Source organism: Talaromyces stipitatus, genomic scaffold (genome assembly GCF_000003125.1).
Source record: "Talaromyces stipitatus ATCC 10500 scf_1105507295549 genomic scaffold, whole genome shotgun sequence".
Lineage (NCBI taxonomy): Eukaryota > Fungi > Ascomycota > Eurotiomycetes > Eurotiales > Trichocomaceae > Talaromyces > Talaromyces stipitatus.
The window spans coordinates 3,780,379-3,801,815 of NW_002990117.1; the positions used below are offsets into that span (position 1 = coordinate 3,780,379).

The 21,437-nt window shown below is 45.3% G+C and overlaps 7 protein-coding genes across 7 annotated transcripts, besides 2 other annotated features; 2 read left to right on the forward strand and 5 right to left on the reverse strand.

Moving 5' to 3' along the window:
* Positions 1–1,192: 1,192 nt before the first annotated feature.
* TSTA_022460 (uncharacterized protein) lies at positions 1,193–2,029 on the reverse strand. Its single transcript, XM_002484381.1, has 2 exons — positions 1,629–2,029; positions 1,193–1,560 (listed from the first exon to the last, which is right to left on the reverse strand). The coding sequence occupies exons 1-2, from the start codon at positions 1,865–1,867 to the stop codon at positions 1,377–1,379; spliced, it is 423 nt and encodes a 140-aa protein (XP_002484426.1). The 5' UTR covers positions 1,868–2,029; the 3' UTR covers positions 1,193–1,376.
* A 2,248-nt stretch (positions 2,030–4,277) lies between these two features.
* Positions 4,278–5,648, reverse strand: TSTA_022470 (salicylate hydroxylase, putative; the record flags this gene model as incomplete). Its single annotated transcript, XM_002484382.1, has 2 exons — positions 4,278–4,730; positions 4,794–5,648. The coding sequence occupies 2 exons, from the start codon at positions 5,646–5,648 to the stop codon at positions 4,278–4,280; spliced, it is 1,308 nt and encodes a 435-aa protein (XP_002484427.1).
* A 939-nt stretch (positions 5,649–6,587) lies between these two features.
* On the forward strand, positions 6,588–8,169 carry TSTA_022480 (uncharacterized protein; the record flags this gene model as incomplete). Its single annotated transcript, XM_002484383.1, has 5 exons — positions 6,588–6,780; positions 6,890–7,083; positions 7,148–7,332; positions 7,391–7,604; positions 7,794–8,169. Exons 1-5 carry the CDS (start codon positions 6,613–6,615, stop codon positions 8,167–8,169), a joined length of 1,137 nt encoding a protein of 378 aa, XP_002484428.1. The 5' UTR covers positions 6,588–6,612.
* Positions 8,170–8,768: 599 nt separating this feature from the next.
* TSTA_022490 (polyamine transporter, putative) lies at positions 8,769–10,480 on the forward strand (the record flags this gene model as incomplete). The annotated part of the gene is made up of 3 exons (XM_002484384.1): positions 8,769–8,934; positions 8,993–9,682; positions 9,737–10,480. The coding sequence occupies exons 1-3, from the start codon at positions 8,788–8,790 to the stop codon at positions 10,478–10,480; spliced, it is 1,581 nt and encodes a 526-aa protein (XP_002484429.1). The 5' UTR covers positions 8,769–8,787.
* A 711-nt stretch (positions 10,481–11,191) lies between these two features.
* On the reverse strand, positions 11,192–12,159 carry TSTA_022500 (L-kynurenine/alpha-aminoadipate aminotransferase, putative; the record flags this gene model as incomplete). Its single annotated transcript, XM_002484385.1, has 4 exons — positions 11,192–11,551; positions 11,611–11,678; positions 11,740–11,839; positions 11,902–12,159. 4 exons carry the CDS (start codon positions 12,157–12,159, stop codon positions 11,192–11,194), a joined length of 786 nt encoding a protein of 261 aa, XP_002484430.1.
* A 3,585-nt stretch (positions 12,160–15,744) lies between these two features.
* Positions 15,745–16,268, reverse strand: TSTA_022510 (uncharacterized protein; the record flags this gene model as incomplete). The annotated part of the gene is made up of 2 exons (XM_002484386.1): positions 15,745–15,851; positions 16,052–16,268. The coding sequence occupies 2 exons, from the start codon at positions 16,266–16,268 to the stop codon at positions 15,745–15,747; spliced, it is 324 nt and encodes a 107-aa protein (XP_002484431.1).
* Positions 16,142–16,636: a mobile genetic element.
* Positions 16,637–17,053: 417 nt separating this feature from the next.
* TSTA_022520 (Pfs, NACHT and Ankyrin domain protein) lies at positions 17,054–20,228 on the reverse strand (the record flags this gene model as incomplete). The annotated part of the gene is made up of 7 exons (XM_002484387.1): positions 17,054–17,373; positions 17,521–17,832; positions 17,997–18,250; positions 18,306–19,137; positions 19,272–19,840; positions 19,947–20,076; positions 20,114–20,228. The coding sequence occupies 7 exons, from the start codon at positions 20,226–20,228 to the stop codon at positions 17,054–17,056; spliced, it is 2,532 nt and encodes an 843-aa protein (XP_002484432.1).
* Positions 20,229–20,362: 134 nt separating this feature from the next.
* Positions 20,363–21,010: a mobile genetic element.
* Positions 21,011–21,437: the final 427 nt, after the last annotated feature.

The window sequence follows — 21,437 nt, forward strand, 5'->3', positions numbered from 1 at the left end:
GGCGGCACGGGTATTTCTTTATATAAAGGAGGGATGAGTGATGTTTTTCTTCATCAAGGGGATCAAAAAAAGAAGTAGCTTCTTCTATATTGCCAGACTTGAGTATCCGTTCGCAATTTGTATGATGGAATCCGAGTAGTCCTGTTGGACTGTACGTAACAATCTCAAGTGGTATATCTCAACGTATCAAATTATGTATGCAAGAAGTATGGAATCCTTGATCGTTGTTGTCCTTGTTCTTGTCTCTAAGTACAGTAAAGGTGGAAGATATCTGTTTACCCCCTATTCGGTGGATCAGTGTGTGGCTCGCTCTTATTGGCGGACAAATATCATCTGTCTGATTGGCTGGATCAGCTTAGCTAATCCAACAAGTCCTGATGGTCTGAAGCCCTAGCACCCTGGTAGAGAGGGAATTACAGCATCCCATAAGACCTTAGATAGTCAGCACCGTCTATCTTGTGTAGTTAGCACGCCGGTAGATAAATATCTTCGTCCTAGGAACCTAGGTTCATAGGGACACGCACAATCAAGAGTCAGTTTTCGCCTACAGGCACAAGATTTACATATCTGTAACAGTACTGAAACAGAACAAAGTGCGAGCGCGAACTTTTTAATTTCACTACTCGGTTTCACTTAATCCTCTATTAAACTTCCATTATACGCTCCGGTCGTGGATCCCAGCAAGTCTCGTTTCGCTTTTCATCTCCCTCTACCTCGGTCTTGATTTCCTCGTCTGAGCCAATCTCTGAATGCTCATACTACACATGGACTGTATCGGAAGCACCAGCATGAACTCCACAACATCGTTGCCAATACGCTACTGTATTCACGTTGCTATTTCTTGCATGTACTTGGGTGTGTCTACTGGAGTGTGTACCAACAGACTCCTAAGTCCTTTCCCTAGACCCTATAACTTCTACTAACGCACTGTAGTATACGGCCTACCGTCAGCCCTCTCTACCTCCCGAGATGTGGCGCTTAAGAACGACAGTGAGTGGCATGCATCCAAAGTGGATGATTATGGCCTCAAGAATGATTACCGAAAGGCATATCAGGTGGCACTCAGAAATGGACTTGATTTGCAACAGATCTTTAACCGTGCAGATCCAAACTTCTTCATAATTGAACTGTCGCCCGACGGGCATTTTATGTACTGCTCTACAGCTTCCTTTTTGTATCGGTTCATTATATAGCTGATTGTGCGTTCACATTAATGGTTTAGACTTCTAACCGAATTTGTGTGTCTATACAACAAGGACACTGGCTTATGCAAAGCGAAATGCAGCTCTGGACAAGGCTAGAGAGCAAAAGTCACTATTTCCGACTTGAAGACACATCCTTTCCATTAAATTTTCAATAACTTCTACACCAATAGTTCAGTACTTGGCCTGATCCTGTTCATGCGCCATGGTTTTGTTGTTGATTGGCTGGAACACCCAGGCGTTTTCAATCTTGCGGTTGACGTGCAAGATTTCCATGGGATCCATATTCCTCGTATTAACGCCGAAGTCAGCTGCACTACCGTCTGCCTTCTTTTTTTCAAATGGCCACCAATAGCATCTATGTCCAAGCAAAGAATTTCAGCCAACCTATTGAGGTCCACAAATGATGAGCTGATTGAAACTTACATGCATCCGCAGTTCTCACAGAAATTGAATGACTTCTCTTTATCTCCCCAAACGTACTGAGAGAGTTTGGCCCCTTCTTTCATGTTAAATTTGATTTCATTGACTTTGTAGTACGCCCAAGCGGCTGCGTAGCGCCGGCAGATTGTACATTGACATTCATTGATTTCCTCTGGTTGATGAGGCACGATCACGGTGATGGCACCACAATGGCAGGTGGATTTGAGGGATTTGTGCGCCATCTCAATCAAAAGGTCAGACCAGAGCAGAGTGGAACAAAAAGGTTTGACTTGGGCACAGGGACTGGGGTTCTAGTGATTCTTTCGAGAGAAGGATATTTTATTGTTGAGGAGGGAAACGGGAAGCCATTGACAGCTTCTCAATATTTATGTACAGACAGATTCGAAACCTCCTTCACCTTCTTTACACTCTCTTCGACTTTTTTGCCCCACAGCCTTGGCTGTTGCCTGAAGCTAGTCCAAACACAATTTACTAGTATTTTAAATTACCGCTTCTATACATAATTTACCTGAGGTTGATTCTGACTTCCTCAATAAATATTGTAAAGAACTCAGAGGAAGATCTGGTTGCCAAGGATTATGAGGAGTAGTAGAAATATCAGTTGTACGCTTCCCTATTGGGGAATGATTGGTTCTCGATAGAGCGTTCTCCACGTTCTTATTCTCTCTGTCTACCTATCTCTATCCTAGAGGAAGCTATCTAAGGGGTGACCGTACGGATAAATATCGGCCCGAAGTTCACATGATCTTTACAAATTGTCAGATATCTGATACGCTGATCCCATTCTAGACGACCTTACTAATCGGTGAATTCCCGGAAAAACACAATTGCCGATCCCAGGTTTGGCACAACATCGACAGCCCTACTTTTGGATTCAGGATTGCTATTTTACCACTATATTGTGTATATTAAGAGGATCAAGATGCGTAGCTAGCTGTGTTTTTAGAAAGTGTGCAAATCAGAGTCAATTTTATTCCTCAGCCAGATTGTACGCTCCTATCAGAGCCTAACCCCGTTCGGACTAGTACCAAAAGATTCCAATACAAATATCATTAAGACGTTAGAAATAGGGTCGGTTATAAACCGCTAAATCAAGCAGGTTAGCCGGAGGTGACTCACGGAGGCGTCATTCGCGAACAATAAGGATTTCTCATCACAAATTGGCTTTGTTATTGTTCTAGCAGATGCTGCGAATAACGCTTATCTCGTACATTGGTCCTCAATCAAGTGCAAGCGCGTTACAAGAAGTGTACTTGCTTCTGAACTTGTTGGTTTAACTACGTCCTGATAACACGAAGCATAGGATTACGCAGTAAGGCTATTCCAAGGAGCCCATGAGCCCGATAATATTGATATTATTCGAATATTATGACTGGTTCTCAAAAATAGGAAGGAGAAGGATAATTACATGCAAGTAAAGGGGATATCCCCAGTGTGTTGGGTAGGTGAAACGGAATAACTAATATTCCGGTACTGATACCCAATACTTAGTGGATTCCTGTACACACGGAACTTTATGCTATGGTTCACGGCTTCGATTCGGCTGCGTCAATCAAATCAACAATAACGCAGTTTCTACACCTCGCCGACCCATTGCCCCTTGTTACCTGCACCAATTCGAAGAGGTTATACGAATGCCTCGTCAAATTAGGCACTACCCAAGAAAAACGTCTAATGATTGACCTCATGTGTCATGCCGATCGGAGGCTCAGAAGTATGAATTCTAGCCTGAGTACACGTTCTCTTGGAGGAACAATGAGTACGACATTGTGAACATGTTTTCAAAGTATAATGCCCAGTTGCAGATCAAAATTATTCATTTGACTTTTCTTGGTGGCATATTGAGTACCAATAAGCGCCATTTCCGGCCATAGTGGCAGAGTGACGATATCTCAAGCCCCGCGTCAAACCCGGCTTGGAGGCCGATCTTACATTAAAATCGACTTCTTGCATGGGCTTCATAGAGTACGGCAACAGGATTTTACACGGCGTACAATCAAGGCAGGATTCCGGAATACAGGGATCTTTCCCTACGACCCGAGCTTGTGCTTAAACCACTTCAGTCAAAAATGAATCTGTGTGAAGGTCCCATAGGTATTGAAGGTTTATGACGGAGAGGAGCAGAACATTCCCACAAGTTCACCAACCACCGGATCTCGCTCACCCCCCAAGGACACCCTAGCTTTTGAGAAAAAGTGTTCATAGATTACGACGGGACATTGACGCTATATCGGAATCTATTGAGGAGATAAGCCCCTTTTTAAGGCGCCGTGTCCTTCGGCTTGTTGGTGTTAGGCTTTCTAAGACCAACCCTTTCTAACCCTAAGAAGCACATACGTAGTTCATGCCTGTATAAACCACTTCATGTCCAGCCCAGTCCGGGGACCAGGGCCCGTGGACTCAGTGGGTTTCTCGGGGTACAAGCCCTAGGCCCCCATCGTCGCTCCCATTTCTAGGCTCACCTTAACCTTGGAAAGGTTATGCTTGACCCTTACACAGATCAGAGTTTAACTTCTACAAGAGATTAATCCACATCAATTACAATATCCATTATAATTCGCCCTTCTACATTCATCAAGAGGCCTCTATCGCAGAACGGTGCTCTAAACTACGGATAAGCAGCAGAAATGTCTAAGAATCGGGCAAGAGGTGTTGATGGTGCATCAGATCAAGCATAATGCTCCTGGCCTTCTCGGCCTGTTCCTCGATATCAATATCCCAAAGCCAGCGAAATCTCTCCTGCCATGTGTCCCGCAACTTCTGGCCGTCGTCGCCAATACCTTCATAACAAAGGCACAACAAATCTGCATTCTCTTTACTACTGGTCACCACCTTTTGGCTACGTTCCCGCCTCACGGCATCATATGCCTTGAAAGCGATAGCGACATGCTCCGGGGACGTTACGCGCGTGTCCGCTAGTAATTCGGCTAGGACATGCGCGTCCTCGATGGCTTGGCCCGCACCAGCTCCCTGATGCGGCGTAGAGGCGTGTGCGGCATCGCCGAGGATTGCGACTTTCGATTTCGCAAAGGTAGATATGTGAGGATGCTCGAAAATGGCCCATTGGGAGGCGTCAGACATGTACTAAACAGTGATCATATCAGATCGGTACTGTGGACGTTCAGAATAGTTGGGATATTGAAATACCTTCATGATCGAGTTAACATACTCCCCCATATGCTCAAAGTCTCTCTGCATATCCTCCTTGCTGGCCTTGCGGACCCATTCATCGCTGTTCCAGGTATCATTCAGCGTATAGAGACCGACATTGACCTTCTTAGCGCGCATGATGGGATAGGTAATTGCGTACGCACCCTTTCCGATATACCAAGTTGAAACTCTCGCACGCTCATCGCCCACAGCTTCCACCAGGGTTTCCATGTCAAACACGGCACGGTAGCCGTACATGCCGCTGTACCGTGGTTGCACTCGTTCGAGATCATCGGGAAATAGAGACTCTTTGACTTTGGAGCGAATGCCATCGCAACCGACGACAACGTCGGCCACAACGGTTGTGCCGTCTTCAAAGCTTAGAGTGACGCGAGCCGTATTCTCTTCCAGCTTGACCAGACGCTTTCCGAATTGAGCCACGCCGGTAGGAATGAGATTAACCAGCGCATTTAGGAAGTCGGAGCGTCGCACTGTGGTCTGACCGGAGGGTAATGCATTCAAAGTCATAAGACGCTGGCCTGATTTCTCGCCAGTAGCCCAGATTACCTCAAACCAAGTCTGACGGAACTTCTCATAGCCTGGACTGTCTGCATGCGTGGTGATGAGCGAGTCGTATATGTCGCGGATCTGGGGATCAATGAGCGGCATGGCGCGATGGGCAGCTGGGCCAATTGATAGACCTAACCCTATCTCGCCAAAAGCCGAAGCTGCTTCATATATTTTGACCGAGACATTGCGTCGTAGTAGGCCAATGGCTAGAGTGAGGCCTCCGATGCCGCCTCCCACGATTGCGACCGTGAATTGCTTCTGAGAGGCGTTACCACTGTCCATGTTGAAAAGTCGGCGTTTAGTACCGTCTCCTTTCCCCTTTATTTTCTTTTCTTTTTTTTTGCCTCCTTATTCTGATACGAAGAGGCGACCTCCCTAGTTTCCAGCCTTCTACAATGGCGATTTTATCGTGGGCAAGATACAACCTCAATTTGCTGCTAGTGCAGAGCGGAATAATTTTCCTAATATAATACGTAGATAATTTAAATTACGACCAGGATCGCTAGGAATTTTGATGATATACGACGGGAGTCGAAGTCTGTGTTCCGCGCAATCAAGTCCTACAGTAGCTTTGCCAGAGGTAGCTAGTATGCACTATATCGTGGACCCAGGGTCCTGCGCCGCATGAGGGATGCACACTAGTATCACGTATGTATGGAATTGGACAAATCAATGATAAGTAGGGTGTATGGGCTCGAATCCTGCGGGGTTTGATATGCTACGAGTATACAATCGTGGCGATTACCGAAGAAAGTGGCTTGTCGAGAAAGAGACAGGGATCTTGTACGACGCGGTTTTCGCAACACATCTCGTATTAATCTATGCAGAATATTTGTTGAAAAGAATCCTTCTAGCATTTTCCGAGATACTTTCCTTTGCAGAAAGTTCGATTGAATAGTCAATGTTCGAGAAGGACTCCGTTCACAGCAAGCAGGATATTGAGGACCTGTGTGACAAGGCTGCATTGGTAGACCATGGAAAATTGGCCAGCTCTAGAAACCTGTAATTGTAGATCAATGAAGATACCATAACCAGTCCTCTGGATCTGATTTGTAGGCGCTGGGATGCACTAGCCGGGTTCTTCCCAAGTCTTGTTGGACCTGGTAAATGCGGACAAGGAGTTCCATTAAATTATAGGAGCCCTACAGTCAGGCTGTTTGAAATAGCAAGTCAGTCGTATAATATACTACTTCCTTCTCTTTCCACGAGTACATCATAACTGCCCACAGCGTGTCGTCCCGTCACCATGAGCTCACAGGTGACAACAACCGATACGAATAGAGCCTCTGAGCTCCTCATACCCACCATCCTGACCACGATCGTTGCTTTCATCATAACCGCGCTACGGATCTATGTACGCATGCAAAAGATCAAGTTGCTGGGCTGGGATGACTTCTTCAATGTGCTAGCCATGGTGAGTTGAATGATGCTTACAGGATTTCTTCGCACGAACACAGCCTGTGCTCAACAAAAGTAAGCAAAAAAATAAATAAAGAAAAGTTAATATTTCTTTTCAACTACAGGTTACCACATGCGTAGTGATGGGTTTGGTCATTGGGGGCACATCCAACGGAATAGGGAGGCATATCCAGTTCCTGGAGAAAGACCTTAGCGCCGCAACATATAGCATCATGCTCATGCGGATTGCTGAGTCTATGTTGATCATCTCGACTGTTTTTGTGAAGATCTCGATTAGTTTGTTCCTGAAACGACTCTTGTATGTCTTCGTTAGAGCATTGGGTACTCGCATCTCGCTGACATTATCGTTCCTCTCGCAACAGTCCCACTGACAGACGATGGAACACATTCTTCTGGGCTTTTATCGTATTCAACACTGTTACAAGCTTGGTCGACGCTGCCGTAATCTTTCCGCAATGTACGCCGGTCGAATTTAATTGGAACAAATCGATCGACGGGCATTGCTGGTCGGACACTGCCATCAATGCGCTTGGAATAGCCCAAGGAAGTGAGTGTGCTCAATCTGCTTCCTCACTGTTGTCTTTGAAGATTAACGCTAATGATAGCCATTGCTGCCGCCACCGATTTCAACCTTTCGATTCTACCAACAGTCTTCCTCTGGAATATCAAAATAATATGGAGGGTTAAAATTGGCGTCTGTGCCATCATGGCGTTGGGTTTTGCGTACGTCGGCCTAATTGTCATTACACTGACTCTTACAGTGAATAACCAGGTAGCTGACGTACGTACAGGAGTGGAGGTTTTGCCATTGCGCGTACCGTCCTGGTTCCTAGCCTGACTTCAACCCAGGACCCGACATGTGTGTTTGGCCAAACCCCGAAGTATGCTACACGAACTTACCTAACCTATCTGTTTGATTATAGGGGACCTAGTGCCTCTCTTCAAGTGGGCAGTGTGAGTATCACCTCAGAATCCCCTGAACAGAAAGTACTAAGACGACCCAACCAGACTCGAAGCAACATTCGGTGTTATTGCAGCTGCAGCACCCTCTATTCGTCCTTTACTTGGTCATAACTCTGTCACAGCAACATACTCCAAATCAGATCCGCGATCACGCTCCGTTCCGCTCAACACCATGTCTCGCTCCGGGCAGAGGTCGCATCATTCCTGGCTCCCATCACAACGCGGTCAGATGCAGGAGCTACCTGACGACGATCTCGGGTCAGACGGCGGTAGTCAGAGTAGGCTGTGGGCGAATAAAGGGCACGGAATTGTTAAGACGACGGATGTGCAGGTCTTTCACTCCGCTCGTGATGGGGGTGCAGATCGATCCAGTGATGAAATGTTGGTGTCCGATGTAGTATATCAGAACAAGAGCCGATAGATGAAGAGAGTCTTTGATTCCTTTTAAGACGTCTAGATAATATTCTTTATCTCTTATGTATTTCCTGTGCGACTATCAATTAGATCTTGCACATACAGAGAGATGATTTGATATGTATTAAATTGCTCGAACCTCATCTCGATTACTCAATCAATTGCATTCGAGAGTGTCTATTCTGATATTCCCATCAGACAAAGTTGATCTTGTATCATACGGTACTGTTGTCGTATTGATACAGACCCCTGTTCGTATCAAATTAACAACACATCTCGAAAACGCCACAGTCATTATCTAAGTGCTTACCCTGGTTGAGCTTCACCGAGAATGTCTGGAACAATTTAGCTGTCATCAATACACGATGTAACCACTGGCGCAGTACTAGTAGCTGTTGCTGCTAGCCGGAATCCTCCTTTCTGCATCGCTTCATGCATGGCCGGCCTGTCTAGCAGGGGTTGAGAATTAGCGTCCAGAAGAACGAGTGACAAACACGCTGGCTGGCCTAGAGTCAATGTCGGTCGACGCGAGCTTAGTATTCTCAAGGTCCTATTTCTTGTCCTTATTTTATCTTTTGCATATTCCGCTCATACTGACATTTCCTCATGCAAAGACATCATCAGCATGTCTGAAACTGCTTCTGAGGAAATGAAGACCACGGTGGCGGTCACAACGACTGCCAATGCGGATTCCCCAAAGGTGGTAAGGGACAAGCAGGGCCGCGATGTTGTTCTGATTCCACAACCCTCAGACGACCCAGAAGACCCATTGGTACTGCCCTCTTGTCCAGAATCTCATTAATCAATTGATCTAACATAGCCGCGCACAGAACTGGCCGACGAGCAAGAAGATCACCATCTTTGCCTGCGTCTGTCTGGCTGCTTTTGCAGCTCAGATGTCGCCCAATTCCAACATGCTCACTTTTATGTCGCAGGTGCCCGCTTATCACAAGAAACCAAACGACCTGCTCTACTCCGTGTCAGCTGGTCTCGCAGGCTGGGTTGCCGGCCCTTTCTTGTTTATTCCGTTGGTTGGGGTGATCGGACGGAGTGCCGTCATCTTCTGGAGTCTTGTTTGCATCTTCGTCGGCCAGATCTGGGGTGGTGAAATGACTGGTGTCAACGATTATATTCCCTTCACAATCTCCAGACTCTTCACTGGTCTTTTCGGTGGTATCCCAGCTATTCTGGGCAGTGGATACATTATCGACATGTTCTTCCTGCACCAGCGTGGAAAGGCCTTTGCTGTTTTCGAGATTATAATCATCTTCGCCGTCGTGGGTGGAGGAACGCTAGGAGGCTTCATTGCCAATAATAATCCTTGGGACCTCGTTTTCTGGTGGACTCTGGGTCCGGTTGGAGCTGCGATGATTCTGGTCTTTGTCTTTGTCGAAGAAACCACCTACAACCGTGATGCCGCTGTTCCACGCCCTCCTCTACCTAAGAACTGGCTGGCCAACAGAATAGCCACTTACTTACCAGGCACACGAACGCAGCCTGCCGGAAAAGGCAAGGAATTTGTAAGTCATCATCGTGCTCAGCTTACAAAGAATTGAGCGCTAATCTATAATTAGGTACGACGGGCAATCATCCCCTTTCAGATCACCTTTGCGCCCATTACTCTTCTGATGGGAACGTACATTTTCATAGCCCTCGGTCTCCCCATCATGCAAGCCTCCACTCTAGCCACATTTATGGAGCCCCCCGTCATCGCCGGTGGTTATGGCTTTTCATCACTGCAAATGGCATTCTTCACCATGACGGCGTGGGTGGGCATCATTTGCGCACAGGTGTATGGCTTCTTCTTCAACGACCAAACTCCTCTCTGGGTTGCTCGTCGACGCGGTGGTACCTGGCATACGGAATATCGTCTGGCCAACACTATATTGCCATCTATCCTGCTGCCCATTGGTCTGGGTCTGTGGGGAGCTGGTCTGCAATACCATCTTCATTTCATGGTTCTTGCTCTGGGATCGTTCCTGATCTGGTTCGGCGCTCTTCTCGCTCTGCCTGTCTGCTATAATTATATTATCGAATGCTTCTTGCACAATCCTGTCGAGGCCTCTGTCTCGCTGAATGCATACCGCGTCACCTTTGGTTTGATATCGGTCTTCATTACTACTAACTGGCAGGCGGCTGTTGGTATTGGCTGGATGTGGGGGATGGGAGCTTTTTTCATTGTGTTTGTCGATCTCATCATGATTGGACTTATTCTCAAAGGACATGTTGTCCGTCAGTGGACGGCCAAGTTGAGTAAGACTCTTGCATTCACTGAAGATGGTGTGGCTATCAGCACGAAGCATGATGTGGTTGCTTAAGACTGTCTGGTCTTTATCTTAGGGTACCTAGTAGTAGTAGTCATATCAATCCTACTTCATCCCTGCTATGTAAAAAGTACCTAACTTATATATTGACCTATGATGTTATAGACTTTTATATCAGACCATTCATAGATAATAAACTACATACGATCTATCAACTTACTCCGCATCCTTCAACCCAAACTCAGCCCTCAGCGCATCACCAAATCTCTTAATGGCTTCCTGCATTTTATCTACTGGAGCCGCTGCCAAAGTAGCACGGAAAATATCTTGTCTTCTGCCATGTGCTTGTCATATCGGAACCAGCTTCCTCGCAACAACAGAGCGCCACGGTCAACCGAAGCCAAGAAGATAGCTTCTTCGATTTCTGCATGTGATTTTCCCTGAGCGTAGCCGGGGTGTTTCTTCCAGGGGACTTCGATCCATTGTTTTTTGAGTCAGATTGAAAATTCAAGTGCGCTAAAAAAGAATGGAGAGACTTACTAACATGCCGGCAGATGGTGGAACACAACTAGTGACTTCTCGAGGAAGATATTTTCCGCAAGCTTCGAGTAAAGAGTCCCGACGACGGGTATACTAAAGGCGCATATGCATCAACCAATCCAAGTAACCTGCATGACCCCATTCTTCGTCGAGAAGCTTGAAGAGGGCAAGTTGTGAGAATCCACTGGGATTTTGGTTTGAGGACTCAAAGTGACAATAAAGATATCATGCTTCTGGCAGACTTTGTACTCGTCGTCGTTGAGCACTCTCGGTGGCTCCTGTTGGGCTCTGACCAGAAGGAACGGTGTACAAAAGATGAGGCTTTGCGGCACTACGAGCCTTTTCATCCCAGTTTGAAAGGAGTTCATACATGTCTTCGGGCAGTAGACCTTGTTCGTCCATTTTGACTGCGGCAATGCGGATTCCCAAAGGAGCGGCAGTTTCCAATGCGCTAGCAAATGCATATTCTTCGGTGAGGATGTAGTCGCCTCGTTCGCAGAAGATTCTCAGTGTCGCGCCCCATGCCAATTCATTTCCGACGGTCAGGTAGCAGTGCCAGTCTGAGTAAGGGGGGTCATGGATAATCTAGCTTGCCAATTAAATGTATTCCGGGAAAGCTTTCCAAAACGAGAAAAAGACCATACCTCTGTATGTTCAGCAATAAAGTGAACCATCTGCGCAAAGCCTATTGACTGAGCATAATTGAGCGCAACTCCAAATCTGCATATATCAGCCAACCGTCCCCTTTTCTCGCGATGTCGAAAATGACATACCGAACAAGCTCTTCTCCTCCTTGATATCATGCTCCCCCACCGTTATAGTCGTACCAGAAGCATGAGTCCCTTCCCCCGAAAACTTCGGTGCCTTGGGTACCTTGACTCATCCCTCAAACGGAAAAGTCTCACTCGACAGCAATCCACCTAGCGAAATCATACCGGCCTAGACAGAAACCTGGCCGCACCTTTCAACGACGAGGGTTTGCGCGATTTCGCCTCCAAGGAAAGATGAGGATCTAATCCCTTGGCCTTTGGTCGTGTGAAACAGGTGGGACTCTTGAACATGTCGATGATTGAGAATGCAGCGGTGCCCGTGGGCACGGCGCCGGACTTGCGCCATGCTACGAGGGCGTTGTTATCGCCGGCCGTGGTGTTGGTGGCGCCTTGGACCTTGATGTCGACTGCGGAGGGGCTCATTCTGGTTCTCTGTTGGCAAGTCAGATCAGTTGCGATGAACCTGGATCAATTGTAGAGATATATAGATTGCACGGCATGGAATTGCCAAGATTAAGTATCGAAGCGGAGTTGCTGACAAGGCGTGGAGCTTTTTGTACAAAAAAGACTGCCGTTATCGCTTGATAAGGGTGCGTATTGCCGCTGTATTATCCGTATACTGATATGGTATTTTTGGTATGTGTTTACCGACTATCCCAGAGTACGCTCTATCAGGCAATTCAAGTTAATTCCCTTCTTCTTACTGCCAAACTTAGACTTACCAGGCAATGTAGCTGATGTGCACCTTCTAGGATACCACCGACGCCTCGCGTCTGGTCCTGAGCCAACTAACCTGAAATATCCCGTCATCGAGGACTTGTTCAAGCAGCTGAGAGATTCTTGGGGTACGTTGAAGGCGCCAGCTTCATCATATTAGAAGACTATTCTGCCAAGATTAATTTCCAAGAAAGTCGCAGAACTCCCAGTCCCATAATCTTGCCCATGCCTTTTCTGAGTCGACGGAGGGGTAGCCACTGTACTCATCAGGATGGAAGACATCATTGTAAGTCACCCATTCAAACTCAACAGCATCCAATACAGGACCTATCATCTTTGTTAGTTATAGTGAGCATAAAGGTTTAAAAGGTAAAGAGTGTCCCCTGACTTGGAGCTGAAAACGGCCGCATACACTTCTCATCGGATATGTTATGGTAGTACTGGAAAAGAAAGAGTGAAAGGGACACAAAGAGACAAATGCACGAAATCGAAAAGTAAATTAGAGTAATGCGAACATTCTTACTCCCATTAGGAGGCAATAATAAATCAGTAGAAGAGTGGTTGGACGATGACGAGGCTTCGTTTTCAGTTTCTTCCTCAGCGGCAGAGACAAAGACGAAGTTGGTAACGAAGTTGCCTAAAAAGGCGATATTGATGAAATTTCCACATTCCAATCTGCCTTGCAACAGAATCGACAAGAAAAAATGAACGAGGGAGAAAAGACCTGAGTAGCTAGATAGAAGTCGTCTTTGCTCAAACATTTAGACACGGGGCTCTGTATGATACTCGGATCGGACGGAACAATGAACATCTATGCCTGCAAGTCATGAAGGAAACCCTGCTAAGTGGAAAAAAGAAATGATGCAATTGAGGGCCTGTCTTTGACAATAGCGTATTCTTGGTTACCAACATCAGGTGGGACTTCCAACCCGAGCTTATGCACCCCTGTTAAACTAGCCAGTTCATAATTCGCTCAAAGCAAAAGATACCAAGTCAGGTCCGCTTGAATTTTACATTGGCAATATTTTGATCTCCGGACTACTTTCCAAATGAACCTCGATAGAATCGTGGAGATAGCTGACAAAAGTGATATCTTTCCACACTCCATCCGGCGCTAACTGACTCGTCCTTAATTCAAGTTGAACGATGATGCATTATTCTTACTATGAGTTATCATCCAATGCTCACCAACACCAAGATAGAGTCATTGAAGACTTGTTCGATCGAAACGAAGCAAATTACACGCTTGAAAGTGGTCTGTCATAGCCAGGAGGGCTGGGTACGGACAATAAACTTGATTAATACTAATAATAATACACGCTTGAAAGCCTCAAACCAACGTTCAGTATCTCTTTTGGCGAGGCACGTGTATTACGGCGATGGAGGAAACATGGCGATTCCTTCTTGAAATGGGCAGGGAACATCGTTCTGCTCTTTTGCCGAGCTTTATCAGAGGAACAGAGCCAGATCCAAATATATCGGAGAAACCCTACACTAGAAAACATTCTTCTTTGACTTCTTCACTTGACGGCCTTCGAGGAAATGCAGCATTCGCTGTTATGAACTATCATATCTTCTATGCGTATGTGACTACCGTTTTCTACGGCTACGGTCTCCCACATGAGGCATTAGCAAGTTCATGTGCACGCTCAGGAGAAGACATACCATTGAGTTGTAACACCGTTACGAGGGATGTGTATAGTCACGTAACACGTTCGAGAGGGATCACTTAAGGGCTAAGTACACAGGGTAGGGGGTATGGAATGTCAATGTACTGAAACCTATCTCTTCTGCTTCCGCAGCATGCATTCTATATAAGAGACATTCATGCTGTTTCGTGACAATACATTGTTAACGACAGCTATCCCCTCCTTCAAGGGCTCGTGTCCACGCAAGCTATGAAGTACGCATTTACTAGATCTGGTGTAATCTATATAGTGGGAAAACCGAAGCCATCGGGTAAAAACCACTACAGTAGATCGTCTCGCTTCACGTTTGTTTGCGTTTTTGGAATCTTTCAAAATCTTGGATTAACCTGGGTGCATTCATATTATTTTCTGGTACCCATTAGTTATATTCCAAAGGCCATCCTATCCACTTAACTTGTTTATCTCGGATTTCTTCCATCTTATATTCCTCAGGATTGTCCTCTAGTTCTGGCAATAGCATCATTTCTCGTTTTTCTCTAGGGTGATATTTTTTAAGCAACTGGATTGGGAACACATCATGAAGCCGTGAGTATTGCTGGGAGAGTGCTAGTCGATACGCTTGATACCTTATCACTTTCATGCTTCGAAAAGGGCCAATGAATTGAGGTTGCAGATTCTTGTTCTTAAGCTTTAGATTCTGCGTCGATAACTTCACCAGGCTTCCTCGTTTAAAGGTTTTCGGCGCATGTCGCTTATTATGGTTTTTGATTTAACATTGCCGTGCCGCGTTCAGCTGGTCTCGCAGACCTTGCCTCAGTCCAAGGAGCTTCCGAATGCGATCATTGGCTGCAGGTATCTCCCCTTCTGGGACGTTGTCTGCAATTTTGATGTCGAATTCAGGATTAAAACCACATAAAGCCTTCAATACTGATATTCGAAGCGTATGATTCAAGGCGATCAGGTTCTATTCCCAATTCTGTACCCAGATCCAGTCGTGATTCTTCTGAGTCGATCTACCAGCTCCATGGCCTTGGCCTGGATCGTAACTCTTTTTGCGCGGATTGCCGCGAGATTACTCACTACTATATAATTAGTATCGTGACGCCTTAGCCTCGAGGTGGGTAGATTTACTTTCGAACTCTTTTACAAGAAACGCCTCAGCAGCCTCTTGCAGGGCTAAAATAGCCGACCCCTGCCATCTCATATCACCTCTCAAAGAAAAGCTCTGTGCGATTTCTCATACCAGTCATTGAAATGGCAGTTTGGGTATAATCAAATCGAATGACTTTTGGTATCGAGCAATTTCGCGTAAGGCATTTGGTAACAATAATATTAGTTGAATGCAGCAATCATAGGAAGAAATTATGAACCTACTGCCCCATTTATAGCGACGACGTCGTTTGGTAGAAGGTCTGCCAGCAGATTGATTTGGTGTGCTAGCAGTTTGTTGGACGGAATGGTATCGTTAGATATTATTGGAGAACTGCACAGCGCAAGCGAGGTCCAACTGGCCTACCAATCAAGAAGAAACACGCATTAAAGCGAGGGGTTCTGATTTTTTCATTATAGAGTTAGAACAGGAGAACTCGCAAGAAAAGTACACAATAATACAATTTTACCAGTTAACCGGTGTCACCAAGTCTCAGAAGAGGAAGGCTTTTGACACAGGTCTGGGACCGCCAGGTAAAGTCTTAAATGACCCTCTCTTAACGATTCGTCGAGCTGACACTTTGGTTCTAGCCATTTGAGCTGAAGTGATCAATTATGGCAATCAGTAAGGCCTCGGAGATCGATATAATACATCTCAAGTCTAGTGATCAACTTACTTCGAATGATTCGATGAAATGATTAGAGATCAGCGAGAGGTAAAATATGAAGCGATCTATTGTCATGATTAGTTATATTTCAGATGCAGATATAAGATATCTTAGGTTCAGTCAACCACTTACTTTGAGTGATTTGGTGTGAGAGGTAAGAGGCGAGGATTGAGTAGGATGAGAGATGTGAGGGTTGAGTGAGTTGATATGAGAGTTTCAAGTTGATGTCTCGTCGGTCCATACAATATTCTTCCAGTCCTCTAGAGTCCAATGCCAGTGGCTCAGGGCGAAGGCGAGTCTTCTCTTTTTTATATCTTCTGTCAGACCAGGTTTCCAAGCAGGCTTGCATTTATTAAAAGAAAGAAATTTCAAGAGACGCAGGCAAGAAGATTCAGAAATACCAGCTTCAAAAGCAAGAACCTCAGCAGATTTCTCACGACCAGATCGATCCTTAGTTAGACTTGCAAATATTGAAGCCTCAATCTCCAGAGTTACTACTTTTGGACGTCCTGAGCGTGATTTATCAACGATATAGCAATCAATAACTAGATGCTTGACTGCGGGGTCATATCCTGCTGATTTAGTACGGTTTATAATGTTGTAAACACTTTTTTTGGGCATCTATAGCAAATTCGCGACATCCGGAGGCTTCATATTGGCAAGAAACACCAAGGTTATAACCTGGGAGCGTTGAGCAATAGAGTATTCACTGCTTTTTACCATTTTGATTGAAGCGATGGAGAAATCAATGTAGGAGTAGGCGTATAACGTAGCGACAGAGGTCAGGCTCCTATATAAATAGAATCAATTAGCAGATCAATCTACAATATAAAAAGCAGTGTATATATTATTGCACTCAATTATTTATTGTTGGGAATAGCTTTATATTTGCAAAAGCAGTGTGTTGTCAAAAGGCGAGATAATGCCCCCAAACTTACGGTTAGTTTAATCAACCAACTAACGTTTTCGTCATCTCTGCAACAACTTCACTATCGTGTCATGCCCATATGCTGCAGCCAATGCCAGTGGTGTCCAGCCTCGAAAATCTTTTGAGTCTGCATTAACCCCATCTTTTTCAAGAAGAAGCTTCACTATCGTGTCGCGCCCATATTCTGCAGCCCACAACAGCGGAGTTCAGCCGCAGGAATCTTTTGGGTCTGGATCAACTCTATCTTTGTCAAGAAGAAGCTTCACTATTATGTCATGCCCCTTCTGTGCAGCCCATGACAGTGGTGTCCGGCCATCAGTATCATTTGAGTCTGGATCAACTCCATCTTTTTCAAGAAGAAAATTCACTATCATGTCATGCCCATTCCTTGCAGCTAATGACAGTGGTGTCTGGCCAAGAAAATCTTTTGAGTCCGGGTTAACTCCGTCTTTGTCAAGAAGAAATCTCACCATCATCTCATATCCCTTCTGTGCAGCCCATGATAGCGGCATCCGGCCATCGCTAGCTTTTGAGTCAGGGTCGTGTCAATTTTCGTATAAGGTTACTGTCGCTTTTTTTAGCCCAAAATATGCCGCAAGATGCAGTCCAGTCATTTGTCATGGAACTTCCTCACTGCAACCTCTGTACCCCATGGTAGCCATGAGCGCTTAACTGGATGCACAAACCTTATCTTTATCCCCAAGAAAAGCGACCAGCTGTTCCATATTCACCGAAGCTGTGCAGGTATCATGCTTCGTCTCTATCCCTGAAACTGCGTTGGCATGATACCCCCAGTTTTTGGAGGCGTAAGAATAAAGCGGATGAAGTTGTACGCGCTCCTCAAATTCATGATCTGTCAGGCAAAAACCCGAACGAAAATCGTTGAATGATAGATAGTTAATGCAAGTCTTGGCAATATCTGTCTCAGCACTTGGAAACCAAGTGCTCCAGGTCCGCTGAAAGTATTCCAGTGTTGTATAATGAACTAAGCGGATAATATCACTTTCATCAGAGCTGTTGGCCATTATTATCACAAGGATTGATTCCCGGAGAGTTTGCTACTGTAGGGTGCCTAGGTAATGACCAATCCAGCGCATACTGAGGCTATCAGCTCAATTTTCGTGATGTTAGTCTCATCAAGAGCTGGACTGTTGTTAACAACAGCTAATGCATGTTGCAACTCTTTTGGGGCTAGAGGCCTTTTAGTATGAGAAATCCACGCAAGAGTTTTGAAAGCAAGGTCGCAGAAACTGGGTAACTGGCTCTGGATTCTTTCCATCGCTTGTTGATATGCCTGGCTGTATGCATTAGTTTCTTTGGGAAGTTTTTTTAACGCATTTTCAACTTGTCTAGGGTTAACTTTATCCTCCAACGAATTCAAGTGAGGCGTTGCCAAAAGAAACCTAGAAGTAAGTTGTTAGACTTTGGAGACTTATAACTGACTCTAAATGAGCTCACATTCCATCAGCCGCGGTAATGACTGCTTTCTTTACTCTGTCTTCTAGTTCAGGGTTCTTCCCGACAAACAATGACAACCGTGATATCTTATCATCCAGATATATTTGGACGTCATTATCACTAGCACGAATCTCTAGTGAAACAGCGCCTTTCCTTTTGAACTCTTCTTCAATTTTAGGGATGAAACGCGACGGAGCAAAGAGATTTGCTCTTGTCTTAGCTTGCAAGTTGAATATTTCCAACAGAAGACTGGACAGCATTCCACCAGCGATTGGACATTCATCTAGCGCATCAATGATTATAAAAGCATGTGAAAAGTCCTCTATGATAGAACATAACACATCTGAAATCTCTCTGAAAGAGGGGCGGGACATTTTGGACTTATGTTTTTTAAGAAGAATTTTTACACACTCAGAAATGATATTATGTCCTTGGGCGAATTGCTTGAGAATGCTTGAAAGGACATTCATAGGGCGTTGCTCCTCCTGTTGCCGGAAGTTGCAGTAAATATACGCAATACCGATAGTGGTGTTATCTGGAAACCTTCCGTGGAGATAATCGACCACAGTAGATGTGGGTATGGTTTTTCCCGCCCCTGGTATGCCAGGACAGAATAAAATTTGGTTCGTCTGGGCTATCCATCCCTGAAATTCATTGGAATCTAGTAGCCATTGCCCAGTTCCGAGCTGACGCTTGCTAATAAAGTCATTTTGCTGAGAAGTGTAATCAACCTGAGTAAGCCATTCAAGTATAGCTTGTTGCTCTTGTATATGGTGCTTCTCAGTAAGTGTCTTGACACCTCCAGCCATTTTCGTGACGCTATCGTAGACATCTAGTAAATCCCATTGTTAGTAAAATTGAGCCATAAGAGAAAAATTCAGATCCTGTCCATTATTCCCAATTGATCTTTAGTCTCTACCTCCACAACCCCGTGGATAAAACTCAGAACGTGAAGCAAAGTATTACCATTAATTATCGGCATCTCCTCCACTCCGTGCGGCGACACCACAGAGAGGAATTCCTTCCCAAAAGCCGCTGTGACAGCCGCTGTATGCTCTTGCCAATCCTTATTTTTGTGCGAGTCCGCATAGTCACAGATACCTCTAATGACAATGCATGAAAAATCATTCATAAGTCCAGCCGCCTCCATCTCAAAGCAAAGAACATTGCCACCAAGCATCTTGTTAATCTCATTCCGCCGAAACGCATCCTTGACTACTTGGTTACCGGAAGCAATTAGGCCGTAGTGGATGCGCATATCATGAGCGGCAGGTTTCCTCTTTACAACTTTGGTGTGGTCGCAATAAGCGCAACTGTTCAATTCCTCCCCTTCATTTTCCCAGTCATCATCGCTTGCGTTCTTCTCAATGTGGTGATAGCTGGATTTGAACAGTATGTCATTCAAGGAGTCAGTTCTCAAGTACTGATGTACTAGCCTTGGCCACTTTTGCTTAAGGTTCTCAAGATGCCTAGGAATCTCAGAACCTTCGATGTCGTGCTTGGACTCCAACTTAGTAAGAGCAGCTAGTAGTGCACTGGGGGGTTATTCAATGCTCCTATTCGTTTGAAAGTGTTCCCTTGTTCTGCTTTGCCGAAATCCCACCGCACTACACCACTAAACTCGCTCACTGGCTTGCTGACCACGACATCGCCAAGTCTAACTTTGGGCCGAACGCCACCCCGATACCGACCATGAGGCCAAATTTTATCGATGGAAATGTGGAGGTCATGTGAGCTGCCACAGTGGCTGACTTGATATTACCGACCATGCCTATGGGTATACAAAGTTATGACAATGTTGTGTTTACCGATACACCCAAGAATGTACACGTTATCGTCATGCTGTGGTTTGGGGAGATCCGTATGTCTGTCATCTAGCATGGCTAACGTAATCGGACACCGAGTGGGCCAGCTCACCACCATATTTCTACTATACGGACTTGACACCTCAACGCCTTGCAATGACTAAAGCTATCTGCGCATAATTTCTAATTTCTAATAGGACATTTAAGTCTGTTGTGTCCAGGTTGGTTGCAATTACTGCAACGAGGTGCTCTTCGTGGTCTAGGTTGCAGTAACCGCCTTTGTTCCTGCTCTCGTTCCTCTGTAAACTGTTGTCCTTGTTCCCCCATTAAACTGCCATCTGCTGCAATGAAATATCGACTTGTCTCTTTCTTCTTCCTTTTATATTCACTTGCAGCACGAAGTTGAGATAGCTCATGGTGTAAAAGTATATTTTGTTGCATTGAGATCTCAGCACATTTGATCAAGCGATCAACAGCCTGTTCCGTGGTCTTAGGAGATACTGATATGCGATTGCGAAAGGCTTGGATTTGCTTTTTATGCTTTTGTAATTGACGAGCATTAGCTGGTGTCTTGCCTAGATTCGAAGACTGATCGCTATGAGATGTCGATGGTGGTGTTAGTGTGTTAAGCCGTATCTTGAGCTTAACAAGCACTCTTTCTGGTGCTAACGGTATCAAGCTAGCAGCAGCAAATCCACTTTGTATATTAGCTGTAGATAAAGCTAATTGTCGAACTCCAGGATAAAGACGTAAAAATTCTTCTTTATCAATCGTATAGATATTGTTATGTATCGATTCTTGAACCTTTTGACCATAGAAGCGCTTTAATGGTGAAAAGCAACTGATATCAAGCGGCTGGCATGGATGAGACGAATGAGGAGGCATGTACAAGACCCTGATGGAATCTCCCTAAATAGGAAACTACATGAATGTTATGCGCTGACCTCTTATTGATGTAATTCAAGCGAAGCCCTCACCAGAGAATCTATATCGTTTTCATTCGCTTCTGCACCCAGGACGGTAGAGCGCAGCCTGGCAGCCCGAAGTTATTCCCAGATGTCGAAGGTCCATTCTGATTGACTGATTTGCCTTCTAGTGGGAGGTGTCAGATAATCCGGCTTTCAAACGAGGCAGAAAGATCGACTGTTCAATCTTACAAGTCTAAAAGGTACCTTTAGGTATATATCTGGGCACCTAGATTTCAGCCCAATATTTACCCTTCCTGATAGCTCACAAATCACCCCTCCAAAGGTGTCTATAAAGGACCCGGCTTTGAAACCTGATGGATAGAGAGACACAGAACTCAATACATACAATCTTGCTAGTC